At 41.2% G+C, this 27923-nt stretch overlaps 1 protein-coding gene across 1 annotated transcript in view; it reads right to left on the bottom strand.

Moving 5' to 3' along the window:
• COL4A2 (collagen, type IV, alpha 2) overlaps positions 1-27923 on the bottom strand; it is a gene marked incomplete at its 5' end in the record, with an annotated part of 100925 nt that overhangs the window by 8326 nt on the left and 64676 nt on the right. The window contains 25 exon segments of the mRNA XM_010081650.1: positions 206-294; positions 296-314; positions 1689-1814; positions 2189-2260; positions 3547-3654; positions 4609-4716; positions 5387-5428; positions 5431-5457; positions 5861-5924; positions 6777-6958; positions 7270-7395; positions 8699-8842; positions 9971-10141; positions 10724-10885; positions 13107-13328; positions 14829-14936; positions 18373-18435; positions 19212-19271; positions 20031-20232; positions 21378-21484; positions 21572-21644; positions 24421-24587; positions 24877-24969; positions 26041-26196; positions 26599-26700. Coding sequence (XP_010079952.1) covers positions 206-294; positions 296-314; positions 1689-1814; positions 2189-2260; positions 3547-3654; positions 4609-4716; positions 5387-5428; positions 5431-5457; positions 5861-5924; positions 6777-6958; positions 7270-7395; positions 8699-8842; positions 9971-10141; positions 10724-10885; positions 13107-13328; positions 14829-14936; positions 18373-18435; positions 19212-19271; positions 20031-20232; positions 21378-21484; positions 21572-21644; positions 24421-24587; positions 24877-24969; positions 26041-26196; positions 26599-26700 — 2793 coding nt within the window.

Genomic DNA, 27923 nt, shown 5'->3' with positions numbered 1-27923 from the left:
CTATTATCTTATGTGCCATTTGTTCTGTCCAACAATTATTCATGCACTTTAGTGTTGCACTTAATAGGGATATTTTACTGAATCAAGAGGGAAATAACAATGACTGCTGTTGCCAACCCAGTACTTAATCTCCTATTGTTGTCTGAGGGCACAACCTTGTACTTAATCTTTTGTTGTTGTCTGAGGGGAACAAGGCATGAATTACCTGGCACTCCGTCTAGACCTGGGGAGCCTTTATCACCAGGATATCCTGATATATTTGAAATCCCAGGAGGCCCTGGAAATCCTTCCTTTGCCAAAGGGTCCTTGGACTCCTGAAAGGAAGAGAAGAAATAATCAGTACTGCAAGGAAAATTCACAACTGCAATTACAAGGACTCGCCTTAGACTAAGTGTAAAGAATGGGATTTTCAAAATGGAAAACACCTGCTGTTCCCACTGATTTTTAAAAATTTTTTTTTCAGATGATGTTGTGGAGGTTTTTCTTAAAAGAACCAAATACTAGTTCTGTGCCAAAGCTCTATGGATAACTAATTACATCTCACTGTGTGGAATGCTAATAATCTTGTGTCTGCCAGGTAAAACATTATTTCAAGATAGGAAGTACTCAAAATATCCTAGGTATATATTGAAGCAGACAAGAAAGCAGCCTTGTTCTTCTGTGTCCTGTGGAGTCAGGGGTCACAGACACTGAGGGGTTTTGGGGGTCAGTTAAAACCAAATGTTTGAATCCAAGAAGCTCTCTATAGATGAAAAATGTTAAATGGCCAAAAATCTGGTCCACCAGTGACAGATTATTCTTTAAGTGGATTCAAGTTGTCAGGAAGCCACAAAACTCCTTTTGTTTATTAATTTAAAAAAAATATTTAATTCTGACAAACAAACACAAATAAGTTCTTCCAGGGCTTGATAATAAATCTCTGAATGGTGTTTGAGATGGCACAGCGTGTTAGTAACAACAAAGCGTAACACAAAAGAATAGGAATGAACCACTGAACCAAGCCGGCAAAGGCAGTAACGTTTTCTGTCTATGCCAGTCCTTAATTTTTTCAGAGCCAAAAGGTTGGAAAACTTTTTTTAAAACCCCCTGTAATTAGTTGAGTCATCCATAACATCAGTCTGGTGGTTCCCTGATGGAAGAAGAACTGGTGGTGAACCATACCGAGATAATTGCAGCCCGCTACAGCAAGATGGGTTTGAACTGGAAGGCTGTAGGGGGTGGTGGTACAAATAAAGCACTGTGCAGGGGATTAGGGGACAATCACACATTGATGGACAGTGATGCTTTCAGAAGAAAGGTAAACATTGATGGATTTGCAACAAGAAGAAAAGAAAGAAAAGCCAGAAAAGTTTGTGTACCTGGAGCATCATTAACAATATTTTGGGAGCTGATGGCTAAGAGTAGGCTCTGGCATTTGCAGCCTGCTGAGCTCAGTGGCTGCTACAAGATGCTACTACCATTGGGAAGGACCAGGCTGTCCTGGAGTGGCTGGCTTGTCCAGCATTGGGCAACACATTGCTGTTTCCGAGCAAGGGCTGGCTGAGCTGGAGCACTAACTGCAAAGAGTGACCTTCCCCACATCAGGAGCTCTCTTATACAGCTGTCTACACTATACTGCATTTTGTGACATATACAACACCCACAGCTGAAACAAATAATATGTAGATCCCATTCCCCAGAATACAAACCTGGAACACCTCTCTCTCCCTTCTGACCAGGAGGTCCTTGGCTGCCTTCCACTCTGCTCGGCTCTCCTGCTTCCCCTTTGTCACCCACTGGACCCGGGAAACCTGCAGAGCCGTAGCCATCCGGACCTGTTGTGGAGATGTTCAAAATTAAGAAGAAAGCTGAAATGTTTCCACATGTGATAATGTATCAGCATGCTAACGTACTTGTATAAAAATGGCTCATAATAGGAAAAAAAGGCCTTGAGGCTTTAACTTTGTAAGAGGAAAGAAATTATGATTTGAAGTTGTGTTCTTATCTGTCTGTGTGGCAGCACAGATGCATGAACACATTGTGTATGAAGTTGTTTGCCAGAGCCCACAGTAATGAGGTAAATTCCACATTGGGCTTTGGATGACACCGTTAAGAAAGTCACATCGCACAGATCTCACTGACTAAACTTGCAGCCGACACAATGTCGTGCCTCGTGCCTATGTGCTGGCAGAATAAGAGTCTCACTTACCTGGTGATCCTGGTAAGCCCTTAGTGCCTGGTAAACCATGCAGTCCACTGATTCCTCTTAAGCCAGGCAGGCCTGTTTTAAAATTACACTCATGATTATCATAATAGTTTTTATTAATGTGTATATATGCCTAGACAAAAAATTCAAATGCTTGAATAAATACAATTCTGTGTTAAAATCTTGTGTATTATACGAAAATTAATTCATTACAATAAGCTTATTATGAAATACACCACACCATGGTTTTGTGATTGGCAAATTTTGTTATTATCCAGTAACCTCACTATGAGATCCGTCTGGTAGCATGCCATTAGTTCCAGTCTTGCTACCACAATTTTGTTAATAACCATTTGTAGTTTTCCAAAATCCTCAAACCAAGACAATTATGACATAATTATAGGCTCTAAATGTGATTATAATGAAGGTCTCCTCAGAAGAAATTAACTCTGTGTCATTTAAAAAAAACAGCAAAGCCCTAACAAAATGTCTAATAGCTGCTGCTGCTACTGTTACAGGTAAAATTCATCCCATCTGTTTGTACGTGTCAAGGTGTTAAGCATGATGTTAAAGCTAGACAGGTATCTCTTATCAATGGCCAGAGCTCTGGAGGACAATTCAACCTTCACAAAAATATGTCTGTCTCTCTCTTCACTGTCTATAAAGGCAGCCTTCGTAACCATATTAGCTTAGATTTGATGCACATTCAGACAGATGAATCTCACTAAAAGCAGGGCAATTTCTGGCTGTACTGCAGAAAAAAATCTGCTTACTTAATATACAATGTAATTAAGAGGTAACCAATGAGATTCTGTACCCTGTGATACGAACAGCTTAATTTTAAACTATCACCTGTATTTTGATAGCAGAACTCTGTCTTGTCTGAGCTGTAAGTCATTTATCCTTAAAATCAGACATTGGATCAGGTTGCAGTTTTTGCAGGTTTTTTTTTCCTGATTATGATGTAGGACAAGTATATTGTTTGCTATCTAATGCCACATTATAATATTCTAATACTGCATATCACTATTCTTACTGCATTTTAAACAATTTTTTTTTGTTTTTTCTTCTCAGCTGTGATGAAAAATTAGAATGTTTCCTGAAAACTGCTTTCCTGGTTGAGGGAAGTCAGCAGCAGTTAAACTGAGCTCAATAGACACCAATCCTTCACAAGCCATAGGTCAGAAAACAACCACATGGGTCTTCGTTAACACACCTGGACTTTATGAGGAATAAATGTTTACTAGAGGGGACTCGGCCACTCTGAACTACAGAGAGCCCCCTTTCTTCTTCTTCATCCCAAAGGAACAATAGCAAGTGCTGACATCGAAATGACTGAATAGCTGAAGCTGTACGAATACCTGCTTGTCCTGGTAAGCCAGGCCAGCCCGGAGTTCCCTTTTCACCTTGAAATCCAGGCGTCCCGGGGCTTCCTTGCTGCCCTGGGGGGCCGACCAGTCCTGGAAAACCTGCACCACAATGATGAGGGGTTGCTCATGAGTGTCCTTAAAACTGATATCCCAAAACACCAACTTGTGGTACCTCCATTCTCCCAGGTAGCAAAATGAAGGGTTTTCACCCCTAATGTCATTGTATGATACTGCACCACTCATCCAAGTGGAAGAAGACTGAAGAGAGCAAAGGTAAGAGAGGCAAGGTATAACAGAACAATTAATTACAAATGTCAGGTTTCTGACAACCTTGGAAATATAGGGGGCTCCTATCAAAATGGTAATTTTACTTCTATTACCAGTTACAATAAGTAATTTCATTAATGTGTACCTCAGTTGCCCCTTTGATTGCATCTGTTTTCCCTTTCCAATTGGAAAGCTGTTTCCCAGTGAGGTACCTACCGAAACTGCTCCAGTATTGTTCGGAGTTTCTAAGCCCTATAATTATATGAGAAATGTGGAGCAACTGTTCTGAAAGAGCATTTTCATGGTCCTCCTGAAATAACACATGTTCTTAAGCCCCAAGTTTATAATCAAGCCAGAGCCGATCCCAACTTTGGTTCCCCAGTACTCTTGTACAGTTGGCCAATAAACCTGTCTCAAAGACTCATTAACTGGGTCCTGGGGGACATTGACTTCATTTATGGCAGAAGAGAGCATTGAAAAGCCCATCTCCCTCTAGTACTTAGACAGTATCAAAATATCTGAGTATGCCAGCAATACAACACTTTGAGTGGACACATGATTGCTATAAAAAAGGAAAAACTGGTATGAAGCAAAGTTAGGCTTTTGAAATTTCCTCTCAGTAAGTTCTACCACGAGTTCCACATTCTTTTCACTGCACTTTACCAACTGACAGATTGAGCAACGTATTAAAAACTTCATGACTTTCTTTTGATGGAAAAAAGATTTTGTCTTTCTCTTCTTAAGCAGTTTTATTCTTTGGAGTGCTAAAAAGAACTAATATTTTACCTTCCTGTCCCACAGAGCCAGGGGCACCCTGTGCGCCCTTGAGGCCTTCAATGCCAGGGAAGCCTGGATCACCGCCTTCGCCTTTTTGTCCTGCAGCTCCCCTTGTGCCTGGAAAACCACAAAACCAGCATATTCTTTTAATAAGCTCTAGATGACCCTTAGCTAATAAGCATAATGTGAAGTTGGCTACTGAATGGGTCCTGGTCTTGCCACATAAAGACATTCTTCCAGTCAGGGTGCTTGCATAATCTGGGAGAATGAAGAGTCGTCTGCAGCATGCTGGCCAAACCATCATTAAATTTGTTTTGAGAAGTACTCCCCAAATTATGTGGAATATGACACCAAACTTCAAGTGTGCTGCATATGCAGGGATAGCTGCGTTACTTAACCAACCCAATCCAAAATTGACCTGATTCTGCTATTCCATCTTCCATAATTAGAGAATCATAGAATCACAGAATGGTTTGGGTTGGAAGGGACCTTAAAGATCATCTAGTTCCAACTCCCCTCCTTTTGTCACCAATGGCAAAAAATTACATGGAAATGTTTTACTGGAGTTGCATGTGATTGATGTTTACTGCCACAACTGTACTTTCAGTTGAAGGCGTCAATGCAGCACATACTAATTTCAATAAAGAAAAGATGAACCTCTTCAGCAGTTGTCATGAGAGCACAGGTTCAACAGCCATCAAAAGCCCAGGGTAAGCTCCCACTCCTTTCCTCTATGGACTTTAGTATATGAAAAGTAATACATCCAGAGCAACTGCGAAATTAATACCTGTTAAGCCTGGCACACCAACTTCCCCTTTAAGGCCTGGCTTGGTAGGTTTATAGTATCTCCCCGCTCACCTATTTCAAGCAAAAATGAACACAAGCGGTAAGGCTTTAATTTAAACAGTATTTCCTGTTGTTTTGCAGGAGTTGCAACTTCCAAGACAAAACTATTATCTTTCTAGAAAATCAATTATTATCTTTCTAGAAAAAAAGAGAAATAAGGTAAAGAAAGAAAAACATAAAGTCTCTAGAACAGCTGCCCTGCCTACCATGGATGGATTTATTACTGGGCAGTACAGGTTGCATGAAATTAACAGTATTAACCTTTTCACAGCCTTCCACATCTACAATATCATTCTCTAAAACTGTATGTAGACTCTTTTAAGACTGGGGAGCCCCTAAGACTCTTCAGAACTTAATGTTGAGAATTTGATAGGTAATGAATACAAAGAGCACTCAGATAAGAGAACAAACTCACCTATTTCACCATGTGAGCCAGGAGTACCAAAATGGCCTGCAATTCCTGGAATACCCTTTTCTCCCTATTATATGATTGAAAACAGGTATCAGTTGATGAGGATGAGGATTATTCAACCTTCCAAGCAGCACAGTTTGGAAATATTGAAAAAAGGCTATTAAGTTTACCAATTTTGAGTTTACATACTGCTTTATAATTTATATATATGTACAAAACTATATATCTGAAATCAGTTAAACCAAACTAGTATAAACCAGAGGACAAGTTATGTTTGCAAGGACTTAGGTTTGAAATTGAGAACATCCTATTACACATACACGGTAGTGAGTCCTGCAGTCCTTACTTAGGAAAAAGTCTTACTGAAAATGAAGGGCAAAGCTACCTGAGAAATAAACATAGTTTTTGTCTCTCTTAAATAACGCTGTCTGCGAGTCTGCTGTCGGGCCTTTTGTAAGAGTTGATTTTTTCTAGTGTAACTTATTTTGCAGACAAAGTGAATCACAGTGAATTACCCTCTAGGAGCTGAGATTTTCAGACTCTTTTACTGTTAGATGAGTGACAATGAGTAATTTTTGTCAGTGGCACCATCAGTCCTGGGAGTAAAAGGGAAGAGTAAGCCCAGCAATACCAACAGCTGCAGCAACAGGACCAAGGACCTAGAATGAACTGTCTGGGTTTTCACTGGCAAAAAGCTGGTGCATGAAAATTGTATGTCTCCCAATGAGAAAAGAAAGGACTCTGCTTTATGAACATTGGAGGGATCAAACAACAACATTTGATCTATATTCAATTTTCATTGCATTTTTATCTTGTCACTGTAGCTCTTCAGCACAATTTCAAGGAATGAATGTCCCTCCCTAGAGAAGTTGAATGCCAGCACAAGGACACCTGTACTCCCTCACAGGCATGAACTCACCCTGACTCCTGTGCTGCCAGGGAAGCCTCTGATGCCAGGAGAGCCAGCTGGACCAGGATACCCTTTCACACCTGCCAGTCCTTTTGCGCCAATGTCCCCTTTCACACCAGCCACGTAGCTGGGATGCCCAGGGGACCCTGGAGTTCCTGTCTTTCCAGGGAAGCCTGGCATTCCCTTGCTACCTGCACGCAAGGAAAAAGAAAAATCAAGAAGACAAAAAGTATTAAAGCTGGGAAGGCTGACACACAGCTGCTTCTCAAAAATGGCACCACGACGTGCTAGTATGAAAAGGCAGCACACATGTGCGACATAACCCCTCAAAGCTTTCCTCAGAGAAATTCAGATGAGAGCTCGGTTTTTGCTGTCAGAGACTTTGCTGGGATGGCTGCAGCACAGTGGTACGATGAGTGGGGAATATTTAATATGGCAACTGAGAAAAGACACTGACCAATAGTCCTGAATGTGCTTGCTTTGTTTTGCTGTGACTACTAACCTTTTAAGCCAAAGAATCCCTTTGTGCCCGTTTCTCCAACATCTCCTTTTTCACCCTTAACGTCCATCATCATGCTGGGCTTGATCTTTGGGGGTTCTCCTGGGGGGCCTTGATCCCCACGATCACCTGAAAGGTAGAAAATCCTGCCATGTTACAAAAAGCTAGTCAGCTGCACCATGTTGGAAAAAGAGCAGACAGAAGAGTGAATTTAGCAAAAAGGGATTAATAGATAACCTTGCACAAGCTATGGAAAATCCACTGGCATAAAAAGTTACCTGTGTCAATACAATATGTCAGCACAACAGTCAAGCATAAGAAAACATGAAAACTGAGTTAAGCTCTTGTACATATAATTCTGGGGAGCTGGACCCAGACAACTCTGTGATAAATAATTTTCCTCTCAGCAGATCAGTTAGGTATTGTGTATTTATAAAAATCCCAGAAAGCATACCAGAGAAAGCACAGAAAAGTAGGTTAGTTCTAGTGAAACGGAAACTCTCAGTCAAAAAGCCTTGGGCGAAATAAAGTGTTTGTATTTGTAACCAGTTACTTTTTTTCTTTTCTTGATTTGAAGGTTACTGGTGACATCAATAAATAACATCCTGAAGAAAGGGCCCAAATAGACTGTATGTCTGTCTTTAGTGGCATGCAGAGACAGGCCAGCCGCCCAGACTTGTCTCTTATGATCGTACACCGTCTTATACTTCTTCACCAAGTAGTACACTTGCACTTTTCTTCGCTGTCAGTTCTTTTGGGTCAAGCTGCCTACAAGTGATGTTAACCTGCATTTAGCTAGCTGAGGGCTGTTTTCATGCTTGTCTTTTGCTCAGACCTCCCCTGAATTACTGGGAGCACTGCTTTGCAACCTTTGAATTGCAGACTGTTTTTTCTTAAGTACCTATCTCAGGGTACCTAGAAAGAACATTTTGGCCCTGTGGTGAAGTGTGTATTTAAAGATAATTGTATGCAAAGGAAAGAGAACTGAGTTACAGTGTTCATTTCACTGATGATGGTATCAAGTGATATGTTTCTGACTTTTAACTACTTAGTTGCATGGTTTTCTGAATATTTCAGTGCCTTTACAGTGCAACTAGAGCAAAATATGAATCTTTTCCCCCAAACACCTTATGCTTCCTGGGAAAAGGCTCTGTCGAGTTCTGTAGATGCCCAGAGGTCCACTATCTGAGCTCAGCTCAATAAGGAGGTGTCTGTCTCCAACCTTAAATGTGTAAAGATTGACGAAGAAGCAACCTTTCCCTGAGCCTAAAATCCAGGCCTCTCAGACAGAGGCCCATGTGTGAAATAGGTGAAGGAATGTCTGAGCTAAATTTACCATGTGAAAAATGTGTCTTCTTTGTCTTTGTGTCCTTGTAAAATAGTTCTCCAGCCGTGAAAAGCAAACACACTGCTACCACCCATAAGCAAATACCTTTAAAGCCGCGTGCGCCCTGTGCGCCTTTATCGCCCCGAGCCCCCAACGGGCCAAATTCTCCTTTGATTCCCTTGATGCCTGGTCTTCCTTTTAGGCCTGTCATGCCTTTGAAACCATCAATGCCAGGTGAACCTCTTGCGCCTTTAAAGAAAGAAGGGGAAGAGAACTGTTAGCTCACTCAGATTTCTGCAGACTAAGTAAATGTGAACCAGCAAGGCATGACTAAAATGGTATGAAAACTTCAGTGCAGCTGTACCTATTTTTTGGGTGCCTTGATGCCTAGGGCAATCTGCAGCTCTAGATCAGGCACCCAAGCTCTCTGAGAGGTAAACAAGAGAACGGGTACACTGAACTGCCTAAGCTGGCCAAGAGGGGATGTTGTGGAGATGACAAGAACTCAGTGTTGTCTGAAAGATCAATTCAACCCCTCTCCTAAAGATAAGCTAGAGAAAGGTATGTAGTTTCACACAACGTTTTCAATTATCTTCTTCTACATGTAGAGATACAAATGATGGGTCTAGGACTGGCTGCCCCTTTCTCCCCCCAAATTACCACATTCCTCTTTTCTAAACAAGAGGATGCTGTTTTACATGGGTCATATTAACAAACAGACCTTCATTCATCTAAAATGAGAGCTGATAAGTATTCCAGAGTTGTCCTAGTAAAAAAGTCTGATCTTTCCAACTGATTAAATCACCACATGCATTTTTAGGCATGCATCCCCTGCTTTGTATTTAACTTGGCTCCACACGCAGCTGAATTTTGTTGAAACTCCTTGGGTGATGTAGACAACTTGCATTATACATAGCATTTTTGTTTCTGGCAAGCAAGAATCTCACCTTCTCTGTATGTAAGATTAGTAACCTGGTAAAAGTCAACATTGAGGTCTTGTGTCTGGCATTGTGCAGTACACAACTGCCAGCTTTAAAAATTTTTCAAGCAAAGGTTTAGGGAAACATCTCTTTAATTACACTGAGAGCCAGTGGGACTGGGGCAAGGGAGAGAGAACAGAATAAATACTGCATGTTTTTGAACAGGAGAAATAAAACAGTCATTGTACTTCTAAATAGGACAGCAGATCACAAGCTAGTGTTTTGCCAAGCACAACCCAGGGGAGAACAGACAGCGATTTTGGAATATATTAAGCATGTGACCCTAGTTCTTCTGTTTTAAACAGAGGTACCCCAGCAGAGAACATGTCCTCTTCATCTCAGCACAGAGCAGCTTTAAGCAACATCACTTTTTACAAAGCAGCCGTCCAGAGCTCACCTTTATCTCCTGGAAAGCCATCCATTCCACTGATGCCAGGGGGACCCATCACGCCAGGTATACCTTGTAATCCTGGGTAACCTGCTTCACCTTTGTCACCAGACAGACCTTTCATGCCAACAGGGCCTGGAAAACCTTGCTCACCATCTTCTCCCCTAGCACCAGGTGGACCTGCCATGTGAACATGCGAACAGGGAGATTAAAACCGTTTGGACATACATGATTATTTCATACAAGGTAGCTCAAGAGGGAGAAAACTGCTACCTTACCAGCTTCAAGTTGAGGGGGGAAAATTAGGACTTTTTTCAGCAAAGAACTGCAGAAATTATTATAAAGACAAAGGAGCTAATCGCTGCAAACCCTTCTGTACTGGTTCTGTACCCACTCCCAACAGGACCTTCCCCTCCTCTTTAATTTAAAAATTAAGCCCCTTTTCCATAAGACTGCTTCCATTTGGTAGCTACCTCCTCCCAGTCTGCCTCCACCAAGCTGTGACCTGGCTTGGCAGGTGCTATGGAAGGAAAAGCAGCAGCTCTGGCAGTGAGGACCATCATCACCCCTACTTCCCACCTGTGATACCAGCACAATCTGCAGTCACAGTGCCTGCACCGTTACTGCTATTTTCCTGGCTGGGAATTAAAGCATGGCATAGGCTACAACCCCACGCCTAACTTTCTGCTGTGGAAACCATACAGTTGCCCTGCCACAGAGAACTGTCAGGAGGAGTGACACAGGAGGGCAACACTTCCTTACCAATGGGTCCTTGAGAGCCAGGCCCGCCATCTGGCCCAGGGTTTCCCGGTGGCCCTGGGAATCCCCGTGTTCCTGGTGTTCCTGGCAATCCCATCAAACCAGGGAGACCTGGTGGACCTGGATCTCCTTTGGCTCCTGGCAAACCTGGGTTACCATCCGCTCCTAAAATACCACAATCAGGCATTAGAGAGCATAAATATCTAGAGAGTTGATTATTACATATCACTTCTGCACATGAACTAGCCTTTCATATTTTTTTCCTCTGAAAATTCAGTGAGAACAGGAAAAGCAAATTAGAAGACTGCTCATTAGTTTTTAAATAATTGACATTACCAGTACTAATCTCAATATTTGCATCAGAAAGTTTGACTGGCTCTTTCAGATGAATGGAAACAACTTGGCACCAGGTGGATACAGATGGAGCAGGTCTCTTCCACTTTTAACTCCAATAATTCTGTAATTCCTGATCTCTCTTTTTATCACATACATCTTTGTAAGAATTGAACCAAGCAGCTAACTGAACCACTGAAATAATGCTCTATATCTTTTCTAAAATGTGATAGGCAGGAATGGGAACATTTAAGGCAGACAGTGGGTTCTGGTTTTGCGTTATTGTTCAGAAATTTTCAAGTAAGGTTGTTGCAAGGGTTTACTGTAAGATTCATATAAATTCTTAAGCAAAGGCCCTGATTCTATACGACTTAGTGCACTGGGTGAAAATTTACATCTCTACGATGTAAGAGCAAAGGGGGTATCGAGATTTAAAAGGCAATGCCTGCTTTGCATTCAGACTGGAGAAGCAGCAGCGTACAAGACCTCAAAAGTACATGGCACTTAAATTCCAGGCCAAGTGGATCTGCTTCTCTTTCTTCAGGTTTTACATCTGTATAGGTCCATTGGTTTGACTATAGTTAAGTGTGCTTTATAATTGAGGTCACATAAGGTGAATTTTCTTAACAACAGAATACAGGCTTCAGCTCTCTATTCTGAGAGGCTAGTAGTTTAAGTGGCATAGATGATATAAAGGAATCACTAGCCACTTCATACAAAACTAAAAAAAATATGACTCAGAAAAATTCACATGCTTTTTTCAGAGACATTCTGTCAGTATTGTAAAATAGATCAAGAACAGACAAACTAGTAATGCTTTTTATTTTCACTGGATTATTTTTTGTTATTACTGAAAACTTAGTTCTACAGAAATGCTGAGAAAGAAGGCACAAAGTCAAACAACTTTTTTTTTCCTTTTCAATCCATGTTTTGCCTTGTACTTCTTCACCTTTTTCAGAGTTGTTAGTGACGTTTTCTGCCTTTTCACAAACTTGACAAATGCCACAGAGCTGCTTTCATCCCTTTCCTTCACTCTGGGGCTCTACTGAAGGTGTAACCAGCTCTCTTCAGTTCAAATAATTCACATAAGATGATGGTCTTCTTTTCTTTTTTTTTATTTGTATTTAAAATCATGAGACGAGTCTCCAAAACAGCTTCCTGTGAGATACCTCCTTGGTTTGAGCTAGGGACATGATTACTACTCCTTTCTCACTTCCACAACAGGGCAAAGGGGTTAGTCATCAGTCCTAAATTTAACTATGCATCCAAATGCTACTGAAACTGTGTAGAAGGGGATGCTTAATTCCCACATGCTTTTGAAAGTCCTCCACAGAATTCAGAGAGTAGTGACAAAGTCAGATTTTGTAGAGAAACTATGGTTTTCTCTGTTTTCTCTAGGGAGTTTGGTGTGTTTTTTAAGCTCTGTGAAATCATGAAATAAAATGAACACCCTAAAGTTATGAATAAGCACATTATGATATCTTCTTCTTGTTCCTGAGTGCCCAAAGACTGACCAGGTAAAATGGCTTATTAACATTTACTAAACACTATGTCCTCTTAGTGAAAACTTACAAACTCTGCACTACTGCGATGTGTGCCATTCTGCAAAGCCATGTATTATCCAAACATCTCCTGGCATGGGAAACAATCCCACCATTATGCAGTATGTAAGTGAAAAGTCAGGATAATAACTACATCATAATTCCCTTAACTACAGTGCGAAAAATTAACAGTACATCTGAACAGCACAGACGAGCAAAATCTGTTTCTCTGGTATCCTATTGTAGCTGGTTTCATGTAGTACAATGTGAAGGAGTGCTGGTCATAAACAATGCATCTCCAGAAGGTGTCTGGAGGAGCCAAGCATATTGGTAACAGTTGAGGTAGATGGGGAAGGGATGGGAGATCGTCAGACACTGGGATTTGATGCTGGTGTTGTCAGTACCTCTAATGTGTCCTAACACAGTCTCTTACTACTTTCACATCTCTACAATTTGGCTACATTTGCATCACACTATTTCTCAAGCATTTCTTTATTTGAAGTAGCTGTTACCTCTAATTCCTGGTACTCCTTGGTCTCCTGGCATGCCTTTCAACCCTGGGAATCCGGGGAGCCCAACATCCCCTCGGGAACCTGCTGCTGCTCTTAAAACATCTCCAGGAAAGCCCTTCAGTCCTGGCACCCCTGGAGCACCGGATTTTCCTGTAAGGCCTGGGTGTCCTTGCAGTCCAGGTAGACCATTCGGGCCTCTGTCTCCCCTAGGCCCAGTAAAACCTATAAATAAAACAGGGATTAGGCATCACAGGGTTCACCACAAATATTGCAGTTCAAATCCTAGATATACATCATCATAACACCTTTTATGTTATTGTAATTTTCCCTAGTTCTTAGCAAAAACCTGTAGAATCAAACAAAATGTTATATAAAAGTTTTTAAACCATGTAGCATTTATAAGACCATATGTGGAAACCGGTAGAACTTGCAGTTGACCCCTCAGGATACCTAGTGCCTGGGTGAGAAAAGTTCCACAACTCACCACAGCTAACTTCTGTGCAACCATTTTGACACGGCTATTGCAGCATTTTATAAACATCTTATTCTGTAAGGGCAAAAAAACAGTTCCTGTACACAAAAACCTGGTGTGATATGCAGCAGGGATAAGACATTTCAGAGAGTCAGATGTGAAAAAATAAATGAGTGAACGCATATGGGTAAACTGGGAAGACCTGAAGGAGCTGCCCAGATGGGGCATTGCTGTTGCTGTTCCCCACACATCTCAAGGGGCCAATGCCAATCGCTTCACACTCTTGATGAAGGAGCACCACCGTTCCTGTCCTCCACCCTGCAGATGAGTGACTGGGAGGGCACAAGCCCCCATGACCACACACGACAGGGGAAAGGCTTCCTGTGACCTGGGAAACAGGACCTGGACTGGAAGTCAAGTCCAAGCACTGGTGAAAGACAGTATGGAAGCCTGGAGAAAATTGGTCTGAGTCCTTGTGGCCTGGGAACCATATGGTATGGGAGCCCTAATTTAGCATTTAGAGCATTCTGCAGAGCTTAGCAGGGGAAATACAGGTTCATGGTCCTGCCCTATGCTGCACAGAGCCATGTCTTATGATGCATCCCCTGCCTGTTGATCAGGACATATGTCAACTCTTTTGCTTTCTCTTTTGTTCTCTATGAACAGATCAACTAGATATACAATTAACTTATGTGTCTTGGACATCCTGGAACCTCTGGAGAGATACAGAAGCGCTGGGATTTAATCTGTACCTACTACAGACTGGCATAAAATATGACAGGCACCAAACACTCACAAACACTGTTTGGAAACACAGCCACCTATAGACAAGGTCAGTAGCTAGTACTCCGCTTTTGGTATATCCAGTATAATTTGTACTAATGCTGGAAAGAGTTAAATAGAAATACTAATACTAGTATTTTCTTCCTTTCTGCATCATCATTCTGAGCATATTAAATTTGGAATCTGAAATATCTTGCTATTGAATTTCTTTATGTGACCATGAATTTTTACTGTCATATAATTTTGCACTACAAAGCAGATTTTTAAAAGTTGGCATCTATGTTACTTTTCATCATTACAGAAGTTGCAGGAAATCCTTTTGAATTTGAAAAGTAGCACGTTTGTGTAGTAGTTTATTGTTTTAACGTGGAAGGGAAGCTAAGTATCTGGAAGTAAGTTTTTTTGTTTCAGTGACTCTAGTAAAGAGCTCGAAAGCATATAAAGAATGACTAATTATTTCAAGATACCTGGAGGACCTGGGAATCCTTCCCGACCTGGATCACCTCGTGTACCATTTAGCCCTGGGTATCCCACTGGACCTGGATCACCTGGGAATCCTCTTTCACCTTTTGCACCTAAATTATATAAAAGAAAGTGAGAAAGTGTGATCTGAACAAACAAAACAGAAATGTGTACATAATGTAAGAAAAGGTAGTGGTAAATATCATCATGATGTGTTTCTGGATGCAAAGATGCAAAGATGAAACTTTTTAAAAAATTTAATGGGACTATACTGTAGATCTTTAGCAGTACTCAAGAACCCAACACATGGACCAAAAATGTAGGCTAACTTCTCCTACAAACATGGATTAACCTGACTTAAAGACTAATGATATGGAAACTACTATGGTGAAAATAATTAGTCTCACAGACTTTTGGAGACTTCTAATATTTTGCAAATTAAGGCTTTTAGCTTAAGGCAATGTCAAAAGATGAATGCTCAACAGAAACAAGCACAGATGAGATGCTGTAGAAGGAACAAATTTTTCCCCTCCCTGCTAACCAATCACAGAACAGGAGCAGACTGGTTTAGATAACCACAAAACAGAAATGTAAGGCTAAAGGTTAGATCTAATCATCCTAGAAAATGAATACAAATTAACCAGCCTTCTTACTAGGTTTGTAACAGTACAGGTCAGGTCTATAGCTTCGGTAGTAAAAGAAGAGCTGTACCCTGAAAAAGTGTTCCTCTGGCACTGAACTCATGTTCACATCGAGTTACCTCCTGACAGGCAAAATGAGACCTCGCTTCCTCGTGATGTAGTATTTGGTATTTGAGTAAGGGCAGATACTACATTTTCTTAACATCTCAAAACCTGCAAGCACTTAATATGATTATTTTGTTAAGTTTATAATTTTTTTTTCATGCAATAGTTTTATTACATGAGTCTCATTAATTCATTGCATTCCAAGATCAAGATTTTTTGGTAAAGTTCTTTAAAAATAATTACTATGGAATGCTTTCTGTCCCTACCCTCCTCAGCTCCTCAAACTCTTTTAAGTTCCCAGCTCAGGCTTGAAGGTCAACAACATGCTTTAACATTTTAAGTGTTGTTGCTTAGCATCACTATGAATTACAACTCATTTATTTATTCCACTGAAAGCAAGCTTCTCTCCACCTCTAACTATGACAAACCAAGGAAAACATCACTTGAATTTTGATGCTTTTTTCCATTTTAGCTTTCTGAATTTCCGCTATTTAACCATGAATTTTTAGTTTTAGCTGTTGTTCTTGAAGGGGAGAATGAAACATTTAAAAAGACCACAAATAAGGTGCACATAAACAGCCAATGCAGTGTGAATAGCTTTTTCCCAGAGCAGTACAGGGCTATTGTTCTCTCCCTTATACGAACAATAACTTATCAGAAAGCAATTAAAAGGAAAAATCCTAGGCTTTCAGGTCTTAGTGAAAAATTCTAATGTGCCTCTTAACCAAATAGCATCCTAGTCTTGTTTCCCACCTGTAATAACTGACTTTCATTCATTCTGTTCAGTATTGCACTAATTAAAAAGCCTTGTTAGAGAAAGAAGACAGCAAATGGAGAATGCAACCACATATTTCAGTAACTCATTATGTGATGTTAGCTGGTGCTAACATGCTGTGCCAAACAGTAGTAAGAAAAAAAAAATTATTTTATTCAATAGCAATCATGTAGGTCTTGAGACTACTGAATACCAGGTTATAACTTAGAGTGGGCTGTGCATGTTGCCAGGAATTTCAAAGGAACACAAGCACATGAGGGTGTGAGGCTATAGATTCCTTGCTTGATGTACAGGGTGCCATCAGCACCTAGGACACTGATTTTTTATAGCAGAGACCCATCCTGGCTGAAAAGAAGGCGGGAAGTCTTGCAGACAAGACCCCCAATGCTCTACACAGACAATGGAAATGGTGTATAGGAGGTGTTGTTGCTTTTGTGTTAATCTGGAGAATGTGGGTAGGAATGATGCTCCAGGAAACTAGATTGATATAGCTATGGCAATAAGAAGCTGTGAAAAGTTGTAAAACATGTCCTGTTCCTGCTGGTTTTCTAGCTCCAGGACTGCCTCAGCTTGAAAGATGACTACAGAGTTCTGCACTGGGCTCAGCAAGGGGCATTTCCAGTTTTGGGAAGGAAGGGAAGTGAAATAAATCTTAAAATTACTAAAACATATCATCTGACAAAGAGAGAGAAAGATTTGTTAAAGAGCTAACCAAGAGTACACATAAAACATCAAAAGTGTCACTTGTGTTACAGCAATCCTACAGCTAGGAGGTAAATCTGATTGTATTCCCTGAAAGAAAAATCTTCAAGCTCATAGGAAAGAATAAACAAATCATCATACTCAGAAAAAAAATTTACAAAGAAAACCACCTTCAGAAGCATTGATCCTAACAACAAACTAAGGCATTAGGACTAAGGAAACATAGGTCAGAGATACACATCATCTTTCAATGGTGATGAAATATTCCTTTTAAGATCCATTTTTCTGTGACAAATCAATCCATCAATCCATACATACCATAATAAACGTTATGCTGGGGAAAAAAAAAAAAGGCAGCTTGACCTTAAAATTTATAGTCCAGATCTCTGACCTTGGCTAAAGGACAAGGGGCACCAGAACTGGTGCCTCAGGAATTCTACATTTCCCAGACTCCGAAGGACACAGTTATGGTTTTTTGTCAGTACCTTTACCAGCTGGTGATGAGAAGGATTTGCTGAAAAATGGCTTTATTGCTTAGGCTGGGAGTAGCTAAGCTTATAGGAACTACCAGTGCTGGTCAGATGTTCCCTCTTCAAGGTCAATCGTTAGGACCACTCAGCACACCTTATCTGTATTTCTCTCAATCCTTATCTCATACAGTCCTTCAGACCCTGTCCCCACCTCCTCTGCCTCTTTCTTTTGGAAAGAGGTGGGGAACCCTGGGTGTTGGGAAGGCCCAGGATCACCCTCAGGGTGAGGGTGGACCAGCTCTGCAGGGAAGACGTGCGCGGCTACAGACAGTGCGACTACATTGCGTCACACAACCCGGCCCATGATACCAAGCCGCATTAAAGAGTTTTGGGTCACACTTGCTGAAGGGCCTCCGTGTATCAACATAAGGAGGAATAGTAAGAAGGATCCGCCACAGTCCTCCACTGCAGCCTTTTCTTACCCTGCTCTCAGAGGACTTTCTTTGTGAAGTGTCCAGTCAGCTCTGAGAGACCTCAGTATACTCTCTACCAATAAATTTGTAGACTCTCTCTGTATACTCTCACTTTCTTGCAGGTGTAGAACAGCAAATAGGCTGTCCTTTCTCTCTTCTGTTTCATGGATGATGCTCATTAGCAGAGCCAGAACTAGCTCAGGAATGGTGCAGCCACCTGGGCCACATGCTGCTGAGTTCTCTCTACCGACTCCAAGTTAAGGCTTTCCTCCACTGGCATTTCTAAAACTCGCTGTCTGCTAAGGCTCAACTTCAACAGGTATGGCATGATCTCCCTCAAAACGTAGTGCATGTGGGAAACAAAAGCGAAGGCAGAATCTTACCTGTGGCTCCTGGCAGGCCTGGTTTGCCTTGGGATCCCTTTGGTGGCCTCACACAGCCCGCGCCTGCAAACAAAGATGGTTAGTCACACCGTACGTGCTCACATGCTGCCTCTCACCAGCTCTGCGCCTGCAGTTGAGACACCATTAAATAGGTGAATGAAATTAATGGGCAAAACCCTAATTTTAAAAAAGTTTTATTCTTCATTCAAAAAAAAATGCTCACGGGTGGCATTTTTTGGGGAGCACTCAAGATGAGCTCCACTCCAACAGCTGAAAGAAGAGCTGCTCTTCTGCCCACATTACACGGGCTATGGTGGCTGCTCCAGTTAGATCAGCACAGGAAGCATATTCCAACCTCATGGACAGCTATGTTTTTCAGAGCAAGAGAGACACTTTGTTTCTGCGTGGGCAATTTATAGCCCTGAAGCAATCAAATCAATTTTTGGTACAAATAAAGGTTCTTTTTCTTTCAATCTCAAATTGCTCAGAAACTCTTCATTCGAAGTTCTTCTTTAAACAAAGTTGCTTAAATTCTCTTGGGCACCTATTTTCTGGGACTGCTGTTATAGATTGCAGGGTAATAATTATTTTGTCACAATAAACTCTCAAGAGAATTTCTGAATTGCAGAGCTAAAAATACAATAATTTTAGAATACATTCACCTTGATTAAATTACTTTACAGCTACATATAGTATATGCATGGTGATTTGTGACCTGAAGTTCAAATAGTTTACAATCACAAGCATCCAAAACAGTCCTCAGAAAGAAAGTATCAAGCCACAAGAGCAGCATAAGACTAAATATTAAAATGTACTCAAGCAATTTGTATGCAGAGTACCTGACCATATTGGCTCAGTTCCATCTCCTCTAGAAAAGTCTTCAATGACCTGCCCACAGTCTATGAGCAAAGAATGGGAAAATACAGTTATTATTTAAAAGAGAAAAACTGTAAAATGCTCTAAATTCTAACCAAAATGTCAGTTACAACATCAGACAATGTATTCTCTTATGTGTTATGCATACTTCCAACACAAAGTATTTCCTATAACATACTGGAACCCTATCCATGTATTAATTAGACCCAGGCCTGAAACCTAACCCTGTCAGAGTTAGAAGGCTATGTGTCCCATGCAGTGTGCAGGGTTGGTGGGTGCCTGCTCTGGCTTGAATATTCTGCCAAGCATCTTGAAGTTGAGCAATAAAACTCTGAGCCTGGGCTCTTAGAGCTGGCATTCTTAAGCTGGAAGGGACTTGCAAAGCTGCAGAGATACTGTGAAGAGCTCTGAAGGATGGATATATGATTTTCTCTGGTCAATTAAAAGATTATGTTGGATGGGGAAGACCAGAGAAAACCACCTGTGAGTACTCCAGTAGCAGGACATTGCTCCATTGTCTACAACTGCTTGAAACCTGGAAGATGTTCCTTGATGGCACTAACACATTCATTCATGCTATTTCAATACCTGACACAAAACTACTGGGACTCTGAAGTATTTCCGTCTTTAAGATTTATAGACAACTAATACAAGCAATCCCTTTTAACCCACATAAGCCCGCACCAAACACTACCTTTTCAACAGAGTGCTGTACAGATGCTGCACACAATTCAGTACTGATCTCCCATGGCTTGGACATAAGACAGAGTGATGTCTCTTACCTAGTTGGCCAGGTTCTCCTGGCAGACCAGGCAGACCCGGAGGTCCCGGGCTTCCATCTTGTCCATGGTCACCTGGAGGACCCTGGTACCCTTTTGGACCAGGAAATCCTTCACCTGGCGGGCCTGCTTCTCCTGGAAAGCCCTTTGGGCCTAACTCGCCTGGATAACCAGGATCACCGGGAAAACCTCTGATACTATCACCCTGTGGGAAGTGAAGAGAGGTGGTCACTCCTGACTTTGCTGAGAAACAAACAAAACTAAAGCAGTTGAACTACTCTAATGAATAACATCTTACAGTCAGTAATTCCACAGGTGTTGCATCCCAGCTCTTTAAATCAACACTGCAAATAAAATATATTTGAAATGATCTGACTTTAATTTACACCCCATGGCAGAAAAGGCACAAAGGAAGCACTCTTAGATGGAGAATTCCCCTAAAAATGTTGGGCCATGAATGATACTTAGGCTATATGAATCCCTGCTGTGGAGAGGCTTACTGCCCTTTCTGAATAGCTGCAAGTGGGTTTTGGGGAAACCACATGCATTGCTCGAGATGTTCTGGTGTGGCATTTACTTCTCAGACCGTAAGAAAAGCTGACATAAAATTGCGCCCAAATGGGCAGATTTTTCCTTTATTCCTCTACTGATATTTCTATGCTATCTAATCAACATCTTACGAATGTCACTAGAAAATGTTTCCATCCTCATCTTTACTGGTAGTAAAAAGCACTGTGGTCCAGATTGGATGATATGGCTCTGGCCCATCTTAAAATACGATGTAAGAGCATCCCAGTTGTCCAAAACAGCATTCATGATGGGCAAGATGAATTCCTCTTGCAAGGTATTTAACTTTTTCTTTTGCCTACAGAAGGAGCTTAGAAAATGATCTAAGACTACATGTCTAACCTCTAGATGGCTTGTTAATTAGGTAAGGTGCTATCAAGCATATATATGGTGACACAACCTACATTTTGAGGGTAGTAAATTTTGCTTTAACTCAGTCATAACAAAGCTGTTGAAGTTCAGTAACACAGAATCTCTCTTAGACAACGCTAGAAGGAGTCACTAATAAACCACTAATTACCACAAACTAACCAGTAATAACCAGCTGGCCTAAATGGGTTATACACTACAACTTAGTTGTTTAAATAAAATGGAAATAAAATTGAAAGATTGTTCTAGAAACCCTGAGAGTAAACCTGATGTTTATCATATCAATAACCAGCAAAGCCTAGTTATGCATCATTGTCTGCGGGAGAAGGACAGCCTGGTGATCATAATCCCTCAGAATTAAATGCATTAGTAATGGAGTGTAGTGGAAATTTTTAAGCTGTATTTGCTACTTACCGGAAGACCAGGCTGTCCTGGTAAACCGTCTAATCCATCTCTGCCTGGGAAACCATCTCCACCTCTGATACCAGGCAGCCCGGGATCTCCTCGGATTCCTTTGGTGCCTAAAGAAGACCTTTCACTGTGAGACCAATCAGTTGTAAAAGGTACAAATAACAACAAAATACACCTGATATGAATTTTTACTCTACCTTTAGTAGTTATGTATAAAGAATCTCCCTTTTCTCCTTTCGGTCCAGGAAATCCATCTGGACCTGAAAATCCCTGGTGTGACATACATTGGGAAAAAAAAAAAAAAAAGAAACAGAAGCACTTAGGAAATAAGTATCAAGATTTGCATTTCCACAGTCCTGCTTAAAAAAAAAAAAAAGTCTCCTTAAATTTTACTGCTTTCCCATTACTTTTTGTAAATTATTTCCTCTTCGGTAATCCCATTCTTGTGTCTAAATCTTTCTTAATAAGCTCTAACTAGGACCAAGGTCCGTGTGGCATGGTAGGGGAGTTTCTGTAAGAGCATGGCATTGGGAGAGCTGTGGTTTTCCATGAGCCAGATGACTGCAGTTGCAGAACTGTACTGGAGAAAACATGGTAAATTACTCAGTGTTAGCCACTAAAGAAAATGCTGTAAGCAACTCTTTGGCACCATGGAAACAAAACTCAGGGTTAAATTGACCTGCAAATTCTACCGCCCACCACTACAAAAGAGGACAGCCTCATAGCTGGCAGTGGATTGTGATTCGCAACACCGTTGTGAGGCTGAAAAGTAGCACTGTCTTCATTTACCAGAGACAAGAACTTGGACACAGAGTGATTAAGTGACCTGCCCCAAACCACAGACCTGTGGGAAAGGTTTTGGTTAGAAGGGAGAGCTGGAGGTCCCTGGTCCAACCCAGCACGCTGAGCAGGCAGGTTGCTCAGGGCCTTGCCTAGTCTAGCTTTGAAAATCTCCAAGGAAGGAGATTTCCTCACTTGGAAAGGCAAACTGTGGTGAAGCTAAAGACCATTTTTTTCCTTGGCATAATGCAGAATCCTCCTCCTGAACAGCCCATCTGAAAGTGGTATTGCCAGCTTCTGGCCAAGAGCCTTTCAGTCACAGCACCAAACCCATGGTAGATGAAAGGTCCAGAGGTTACAGTTCCTTTTACCATTGACTATTTTATGCCAGTTAGCTTTATTTCTGAATAATTACATTCATGCTTGCTAAAATATAAGACATGCATGTTAGGTTTTCCATAGTCTCCTCTTAACTGAATTCCAGGGTAGACATTGAATGAAAGGGATGTACTTGATGCATTTATTTTTTTCTTTAAAATACTACTGTGCTGTAAATTATTTAATAGGATGTCTTTTACATCACTGCCTTCTATTGACATTCCCCAAGATTTTCTTGGTAGAAAAGCATGTGTGGAAACTGTATCTCAGCTGCAGGTCATCTCAATAATACAGGTGCACACTTCTGTAAGTGTAAATAGATCAAATTTGAGAACAAGAATCCTGCTTTACCCAGACATATCTGCAAACTGCATTTTAATGGTCAGTGAAGCCACATCCATACACCACTGCAGAGATGTTTCTTTTAGGCATTGCTTTTTGCAGGCCAAAAGAAACCTCAGAAACTTCGTATAATGCTGAACTATTTCACTGACTATATAACTGCACAGATCTTCAGCAGTAACACTGCATTAATAGTCTGATGCTCATTTTACTACTTTCTATTTTCAAGGGTTAGATGTTGTGTATAAGGCAATTTAGCACATAGGCATTTTCAAAATGTTTTACAGTTGTTTCTAATTTCTCTTTCTCCACAGAAAAACATACCCTTTGCTTGGGATAAAAATCTTATTTTCATTAAACTGATATAGTTCTGGTCTAGATTAAGTACTTTTGTTGTCCATATATGTAACTTGTTGAACATGCTCAAAGAATTATGGAGTCACTTCTGCCTAAGAATATGGACCAAGAATATTTAAGCTAAATTGTTTTATTTTGAATTTGTTGCAGACCAAAAGCTGAGATAAAGTCAGGGCTTTGCTGCTGAGTGATATTTTGCTATTCTATGCTATGTCTGTATATGTCTATACTACTGTTTGTTCTACAATAACTTAAATTCTGGGATGAAGATACTGAAATTCTTCATTTCAAAGCCAAAAAACTGTGGAGAACTTGCAAAATTTTGATGGAAGTTTCAACATTGAACTTTCTGAAAATATTTCTGTCTTTTTTTCATTACTTCTAAAAAGCAGAACTTTTCATAAAAGTATTTAGAATTTTCAGAATATTTTTTTTGCTTTTTTTTGACAGCTACCATCAAGTCAAAGTTTATTTTATTTGAATTCTTAAAAAATCCCAAACTTAAACTAGTTGTCAGTGAGCTTGTTTTTTGATGTTCAGAAGAGCGTAAAGCACTAACTGAAAACACTGCTTGCTCTGAAATGTTTGCATTAAAAAAAACAGTTTTGGGTCAGCTTTACAATAATTTTATTCTAAAATCTTGAGACGTGACTTCCTGAAGTCAGTTCTGACTGTGAGAAACCATGACACTGTTGGGACACCACACAGTATAGCACCTTTAAGTGTAAATAACAAGCAAGCAATTATAAGCAAAGCCCTTTTCTCAGGGCTATTGAATGGTGATTTTTAGGAAGACTTAATATGTTGTAAAGAAGAACCTTGCATTTCATCAGTTTGACATCTCATTAGAAGCAACCTTAAGGAACTACTGGAACTGGTACCCTTCTAGATGGTCAGATCATACTCAGTACCACAGCTGCCTGGAAGGGTTCTTCTGAAACAGCTTTGTTTAAATGGAAAGTGGATTTTGTATTATGTGGAAAGCTTTCACTCTTCCCAAAACATCCTATTTTCACCTCCATCCTAGCACATGTTGGCTTTCAGTACTTTGTAGATAGCAATCTGAAAGCTATTGAAGTGGCACAGAAAGAAATAAATTGTACTTGTCACAATTTTTCCATGGAGAATAGATTTTTTTTTTCCTCTAGAAGGCATATAAAACAATGCAATAAAGAAACAAGTATCTCACTTTTGCTCCAGGGTAGCCAGGAAGACCATGTGGTCCTTGATCACCAGGTTCTCCTTTCCTTCCAGGCTGGCCAGGGGTTCCTGGAAAGCCAGGAGGGCCAGGGGGGCCAGTAGAGCCCCTTCTGGTTTCATCATCCGCAAGGCATTTACTGCAATCCCCTTCTTCACCTAAGGAAAGGATTGGAAAGAGAAGAATAGTCTGTCACAACAAATAGACATTCAGCTGTATCCATTTTATATATAGACTTGAGAATACTTGAATAGTTTCTCAAACACTTGAGAAAAGTAATTTTTTTTTCTTACAGGAAACTAACACAATGTTTCCTTGTGTTAGCCCCAGATCAAATTACTTGATCTCTGAGCATGTCATAGTTCAATAAACTCTGACTGAATACAATGGGAGCTTTATACAATGCATAACAGCAGATCATCTATTGAGTTATCTGTTATAACCTACCTTTAGGTCCTTTTTGTCCTCTTGGACCAGGGAAACCTTGCACGCCAAATCTACCTGGTGTCCCCTCCTGTCCTTTTAATCCAAAGAGAGCACCTAGAAGTTTCATTAAATAAGAACATAATTAATCTACTGTAGATTTACTTTTCTTCTCTTTCCTCCCTATTTCTTTGAGCTGCACTGTATCTGCCCTTTTCTGTTTCCCCTAATGCCCACTACTGTCTAACCCAGGCAGTTGTTATCTACCCCTTGCTCTCTTCCTCTCTCCCTCTTCTCACAGCTTCCCACATCCATTCTCAGTAACTTCCATCTGCTGTGGCAGATGATCCTTGCCATTTGTTGCTCTCTCACACCCTGAATTCCTTTGCTTCTCTTTTTCCACACGCCCTACACTGCAGGATCACAGACCGCCTGCTCTGGATCACCTCCTGCACATCCTTTCTCCACTCTTGCTCTTGCGCTGCAGTGTTGTGCTTTTCACAGAGGCACAGCACAATCTCAGTCAGAAGTGGCCTCTGGAGGCGACCTGGTCCAATCCTCTGCTCAAAGCACGGCCAACCTCAAAGTTACATCACGTTGCTCAGGGCCTTGTACAGCTGAGTGTTGAATATCTCCAAAGATGGAGAGCCTACAACCCTTCTCCGCAACCTGTTCCAGTGTCTGACCACTCTCATGGTGGAAAAGGTTTTCCTAATATCTACGCAGAACTTCTCCTGTTCCATTGCTTCTTGCCCTCTTGCTGTTCTCCTTAGTGAAGCATCTGGTTCCATTTTCCCTATGACCTCTTGAGAGGTAGGGGAAGATAGCAGTAAGGTTCCCCTTAGCTTTCTCTTCTCCAGGCTAAGAAAGAAATCCAGCTCGCCCAGATGCTCCTTGACACTCACATGCCATATGTTCCAGCGCCCTAGACATCCCAATCCCCATATCCCTCCCCTAGCCCAAAACAGACCTGTTCTTTCAAATATTGCCAGGAATGTCTAAAAACCATGAAAACCTTTCCTTCATTGATGAGCATACAACACTTCTCCTCTGTATGTCCTCCCTGGTACCCATTTCATTTCATTTCATTCCCTCAGTCAACTTTCTCACTTTGCCTTGACAACAGATATGTCTGAAATAAGCAAAGGTGTTCCTGTGAGTTCTCATCATCTCTCTTCCTGCACTTACCAGGGGCTCCAACAGGACCAGGTGGACCACGGAGTCCTGGTGTGCCGTGTTTACCCGGAAACCCAGGCGGGCCTGCCTGATAAGCGGGAGATCCTAATTCACCTTTTTCACCTTTTGGTCCCATTTCTCCAGGTAAGCCTGGCTTATCCCCATCCGCTGAAACAGAACCAGGGAAAAAGTTCAGAACAACTTCTTAACAACGCTACTAAAAGAGCTGTAACGTAGCAGAAGGGAAAGTTCACGCAACTGCATCTAGCATCCAAGGAAAAATTGAGATATTTAGCCTAGAGCAAAAATGGTAACTGGACTTTTTCACTTGAGCAAATCAATAGCAGTTACTGAAGCGAGGCTCTGTCATCATCTCTACTTCAGTTGTTTTGCCAGAGCCCCATCAAGGCTGAAGGAAAATGTTCCTCTCAGTTTTTGCCCCTCCAGTTATCTACCACTCTGCACTGCATATTCCACAGTCCGCACATATATTTCCTCCACCCTGACCCTGTATCAGTTAAAACTCACTATAAAGTTAAGCTGCTGGAACATGCGTTGCTGGGATATTACCATCAGAGAATCCAGGAAGACCAGGCAGCCCACGATCTCCCTCCTCTCCTGGGTCTCCCTGTAGTCCAGAAGCACCTGGAAAGCCTGGATCACCTCTTGCACCTGAAAGACATCCCCGGTTCCATAAAACACATTAGTGTGATGCTGTTTGCAACACATAAATGCTAATTTGTGATATACTGCAGATTGCTCAATTCTTAAAAACTTAGGAACTTCAAGAGCTTCAGAATATTAGAATTTACAACAGTTTCTTAAAGGCAGCTTTAGAATGCAAAAACCTGCTACCTCACTCTGACTCTTTCTGAATAAAGAAATATATGTGGGAGATTTCTGTAAAGCCCAAATACCTGGAAGCTGAGCATGTCCTGTGACATGAATGGTGTGGAGCCACCAAGCCCAGGAAGAAGGAGAACATCTTTCAGCTCTTCCTAATACGCTGCTAGAACTACATTGCTTGTGGGAAGCACAGGGGACCAGCTCTCTGAGGAGAGCTCCTTCTTTTCCCTCCAAGAAGCTGCCATTTTAACAGATGTATCATATGTGAGCTTTCCTCTGCTCCCCAGTGTAAAAAGCATCTGCCTGGCCCAACCACTGCCTCCAGAAAGTATCGTCCTTTTGTCAAAGGTCAATGACAGTAGAAGACATACGGTGTGTCTAGCCCCCTGCCTGCCACCTCCTCTCTCTACACTGTCTCTCCTGCTCCTAAAAGCCTTGGAGCGATTGGAACAATGCTTTGGGCCTCTTGCCTCCTTTCTCTGAGAGGAAGGGAACCATTCACGGTTAGACTCTGGCTTTCAACAAGACTAGTAAACTCAATGCTATGAGGATGAGGACGCAGGCTGGGGCAATGGCACGTGATCATCCCTGCTGTTCACTGGCACCTTCCCTGGAATAGTTTTAGCCTTGGCAAACTGATTATCACTTTCTATGTTTCTAGCCTAGCCAGCCAGAGCCACCACAACTCTGCAGGACAGCTGACAGTAGGTGCTAGAAGCCTAGTGAAAAGATCACAAAGGAAATTTGTCAATTTAAAAAAAAAAAACAAAACACCTCTCCTATTCCAAGTATTTTTAAATGGTTTGTTTTTTTTTGGTTGTTGTTGGGTTTTTTTGGTTTTTTTTTCGTTTTTTTTTTTTTTCCCCCCTAAATATTAGATTATAAGAATGGTATCTGCTGTGCTGCCATTGCTGTACTTTATCCAGAGTCTCTGAAACAGGACGCAGAAGACAGACTCTCCCATTCTTCCTTTCACGGGACAACAAAGTCACAAGCTTTTTTGCTTGTTTCTTCTCTGGATACAGGAATGCATGGATGCCTTTTGTATG

This window comes from Pterocles gutturalis, unplaced genomic scaffold (genome assembly GCF_000699245.1).
Source record: "Pterocles gutturalis isolate BGI_N339 unplaced genomic scaffold, ASM69924v1 scaffold36234, whole genome shotgun sequence".
NCBI lineage: Eukaryota > Metazoa > Chordata > Aves > Pterocliformes > Pteroclidae > Pterocles > Pterocles gutturalis.
Note: the sequence above shows the minus strand (reverse complement) of the source record. Positions and strands in the feature narration are given on the sequence as shown.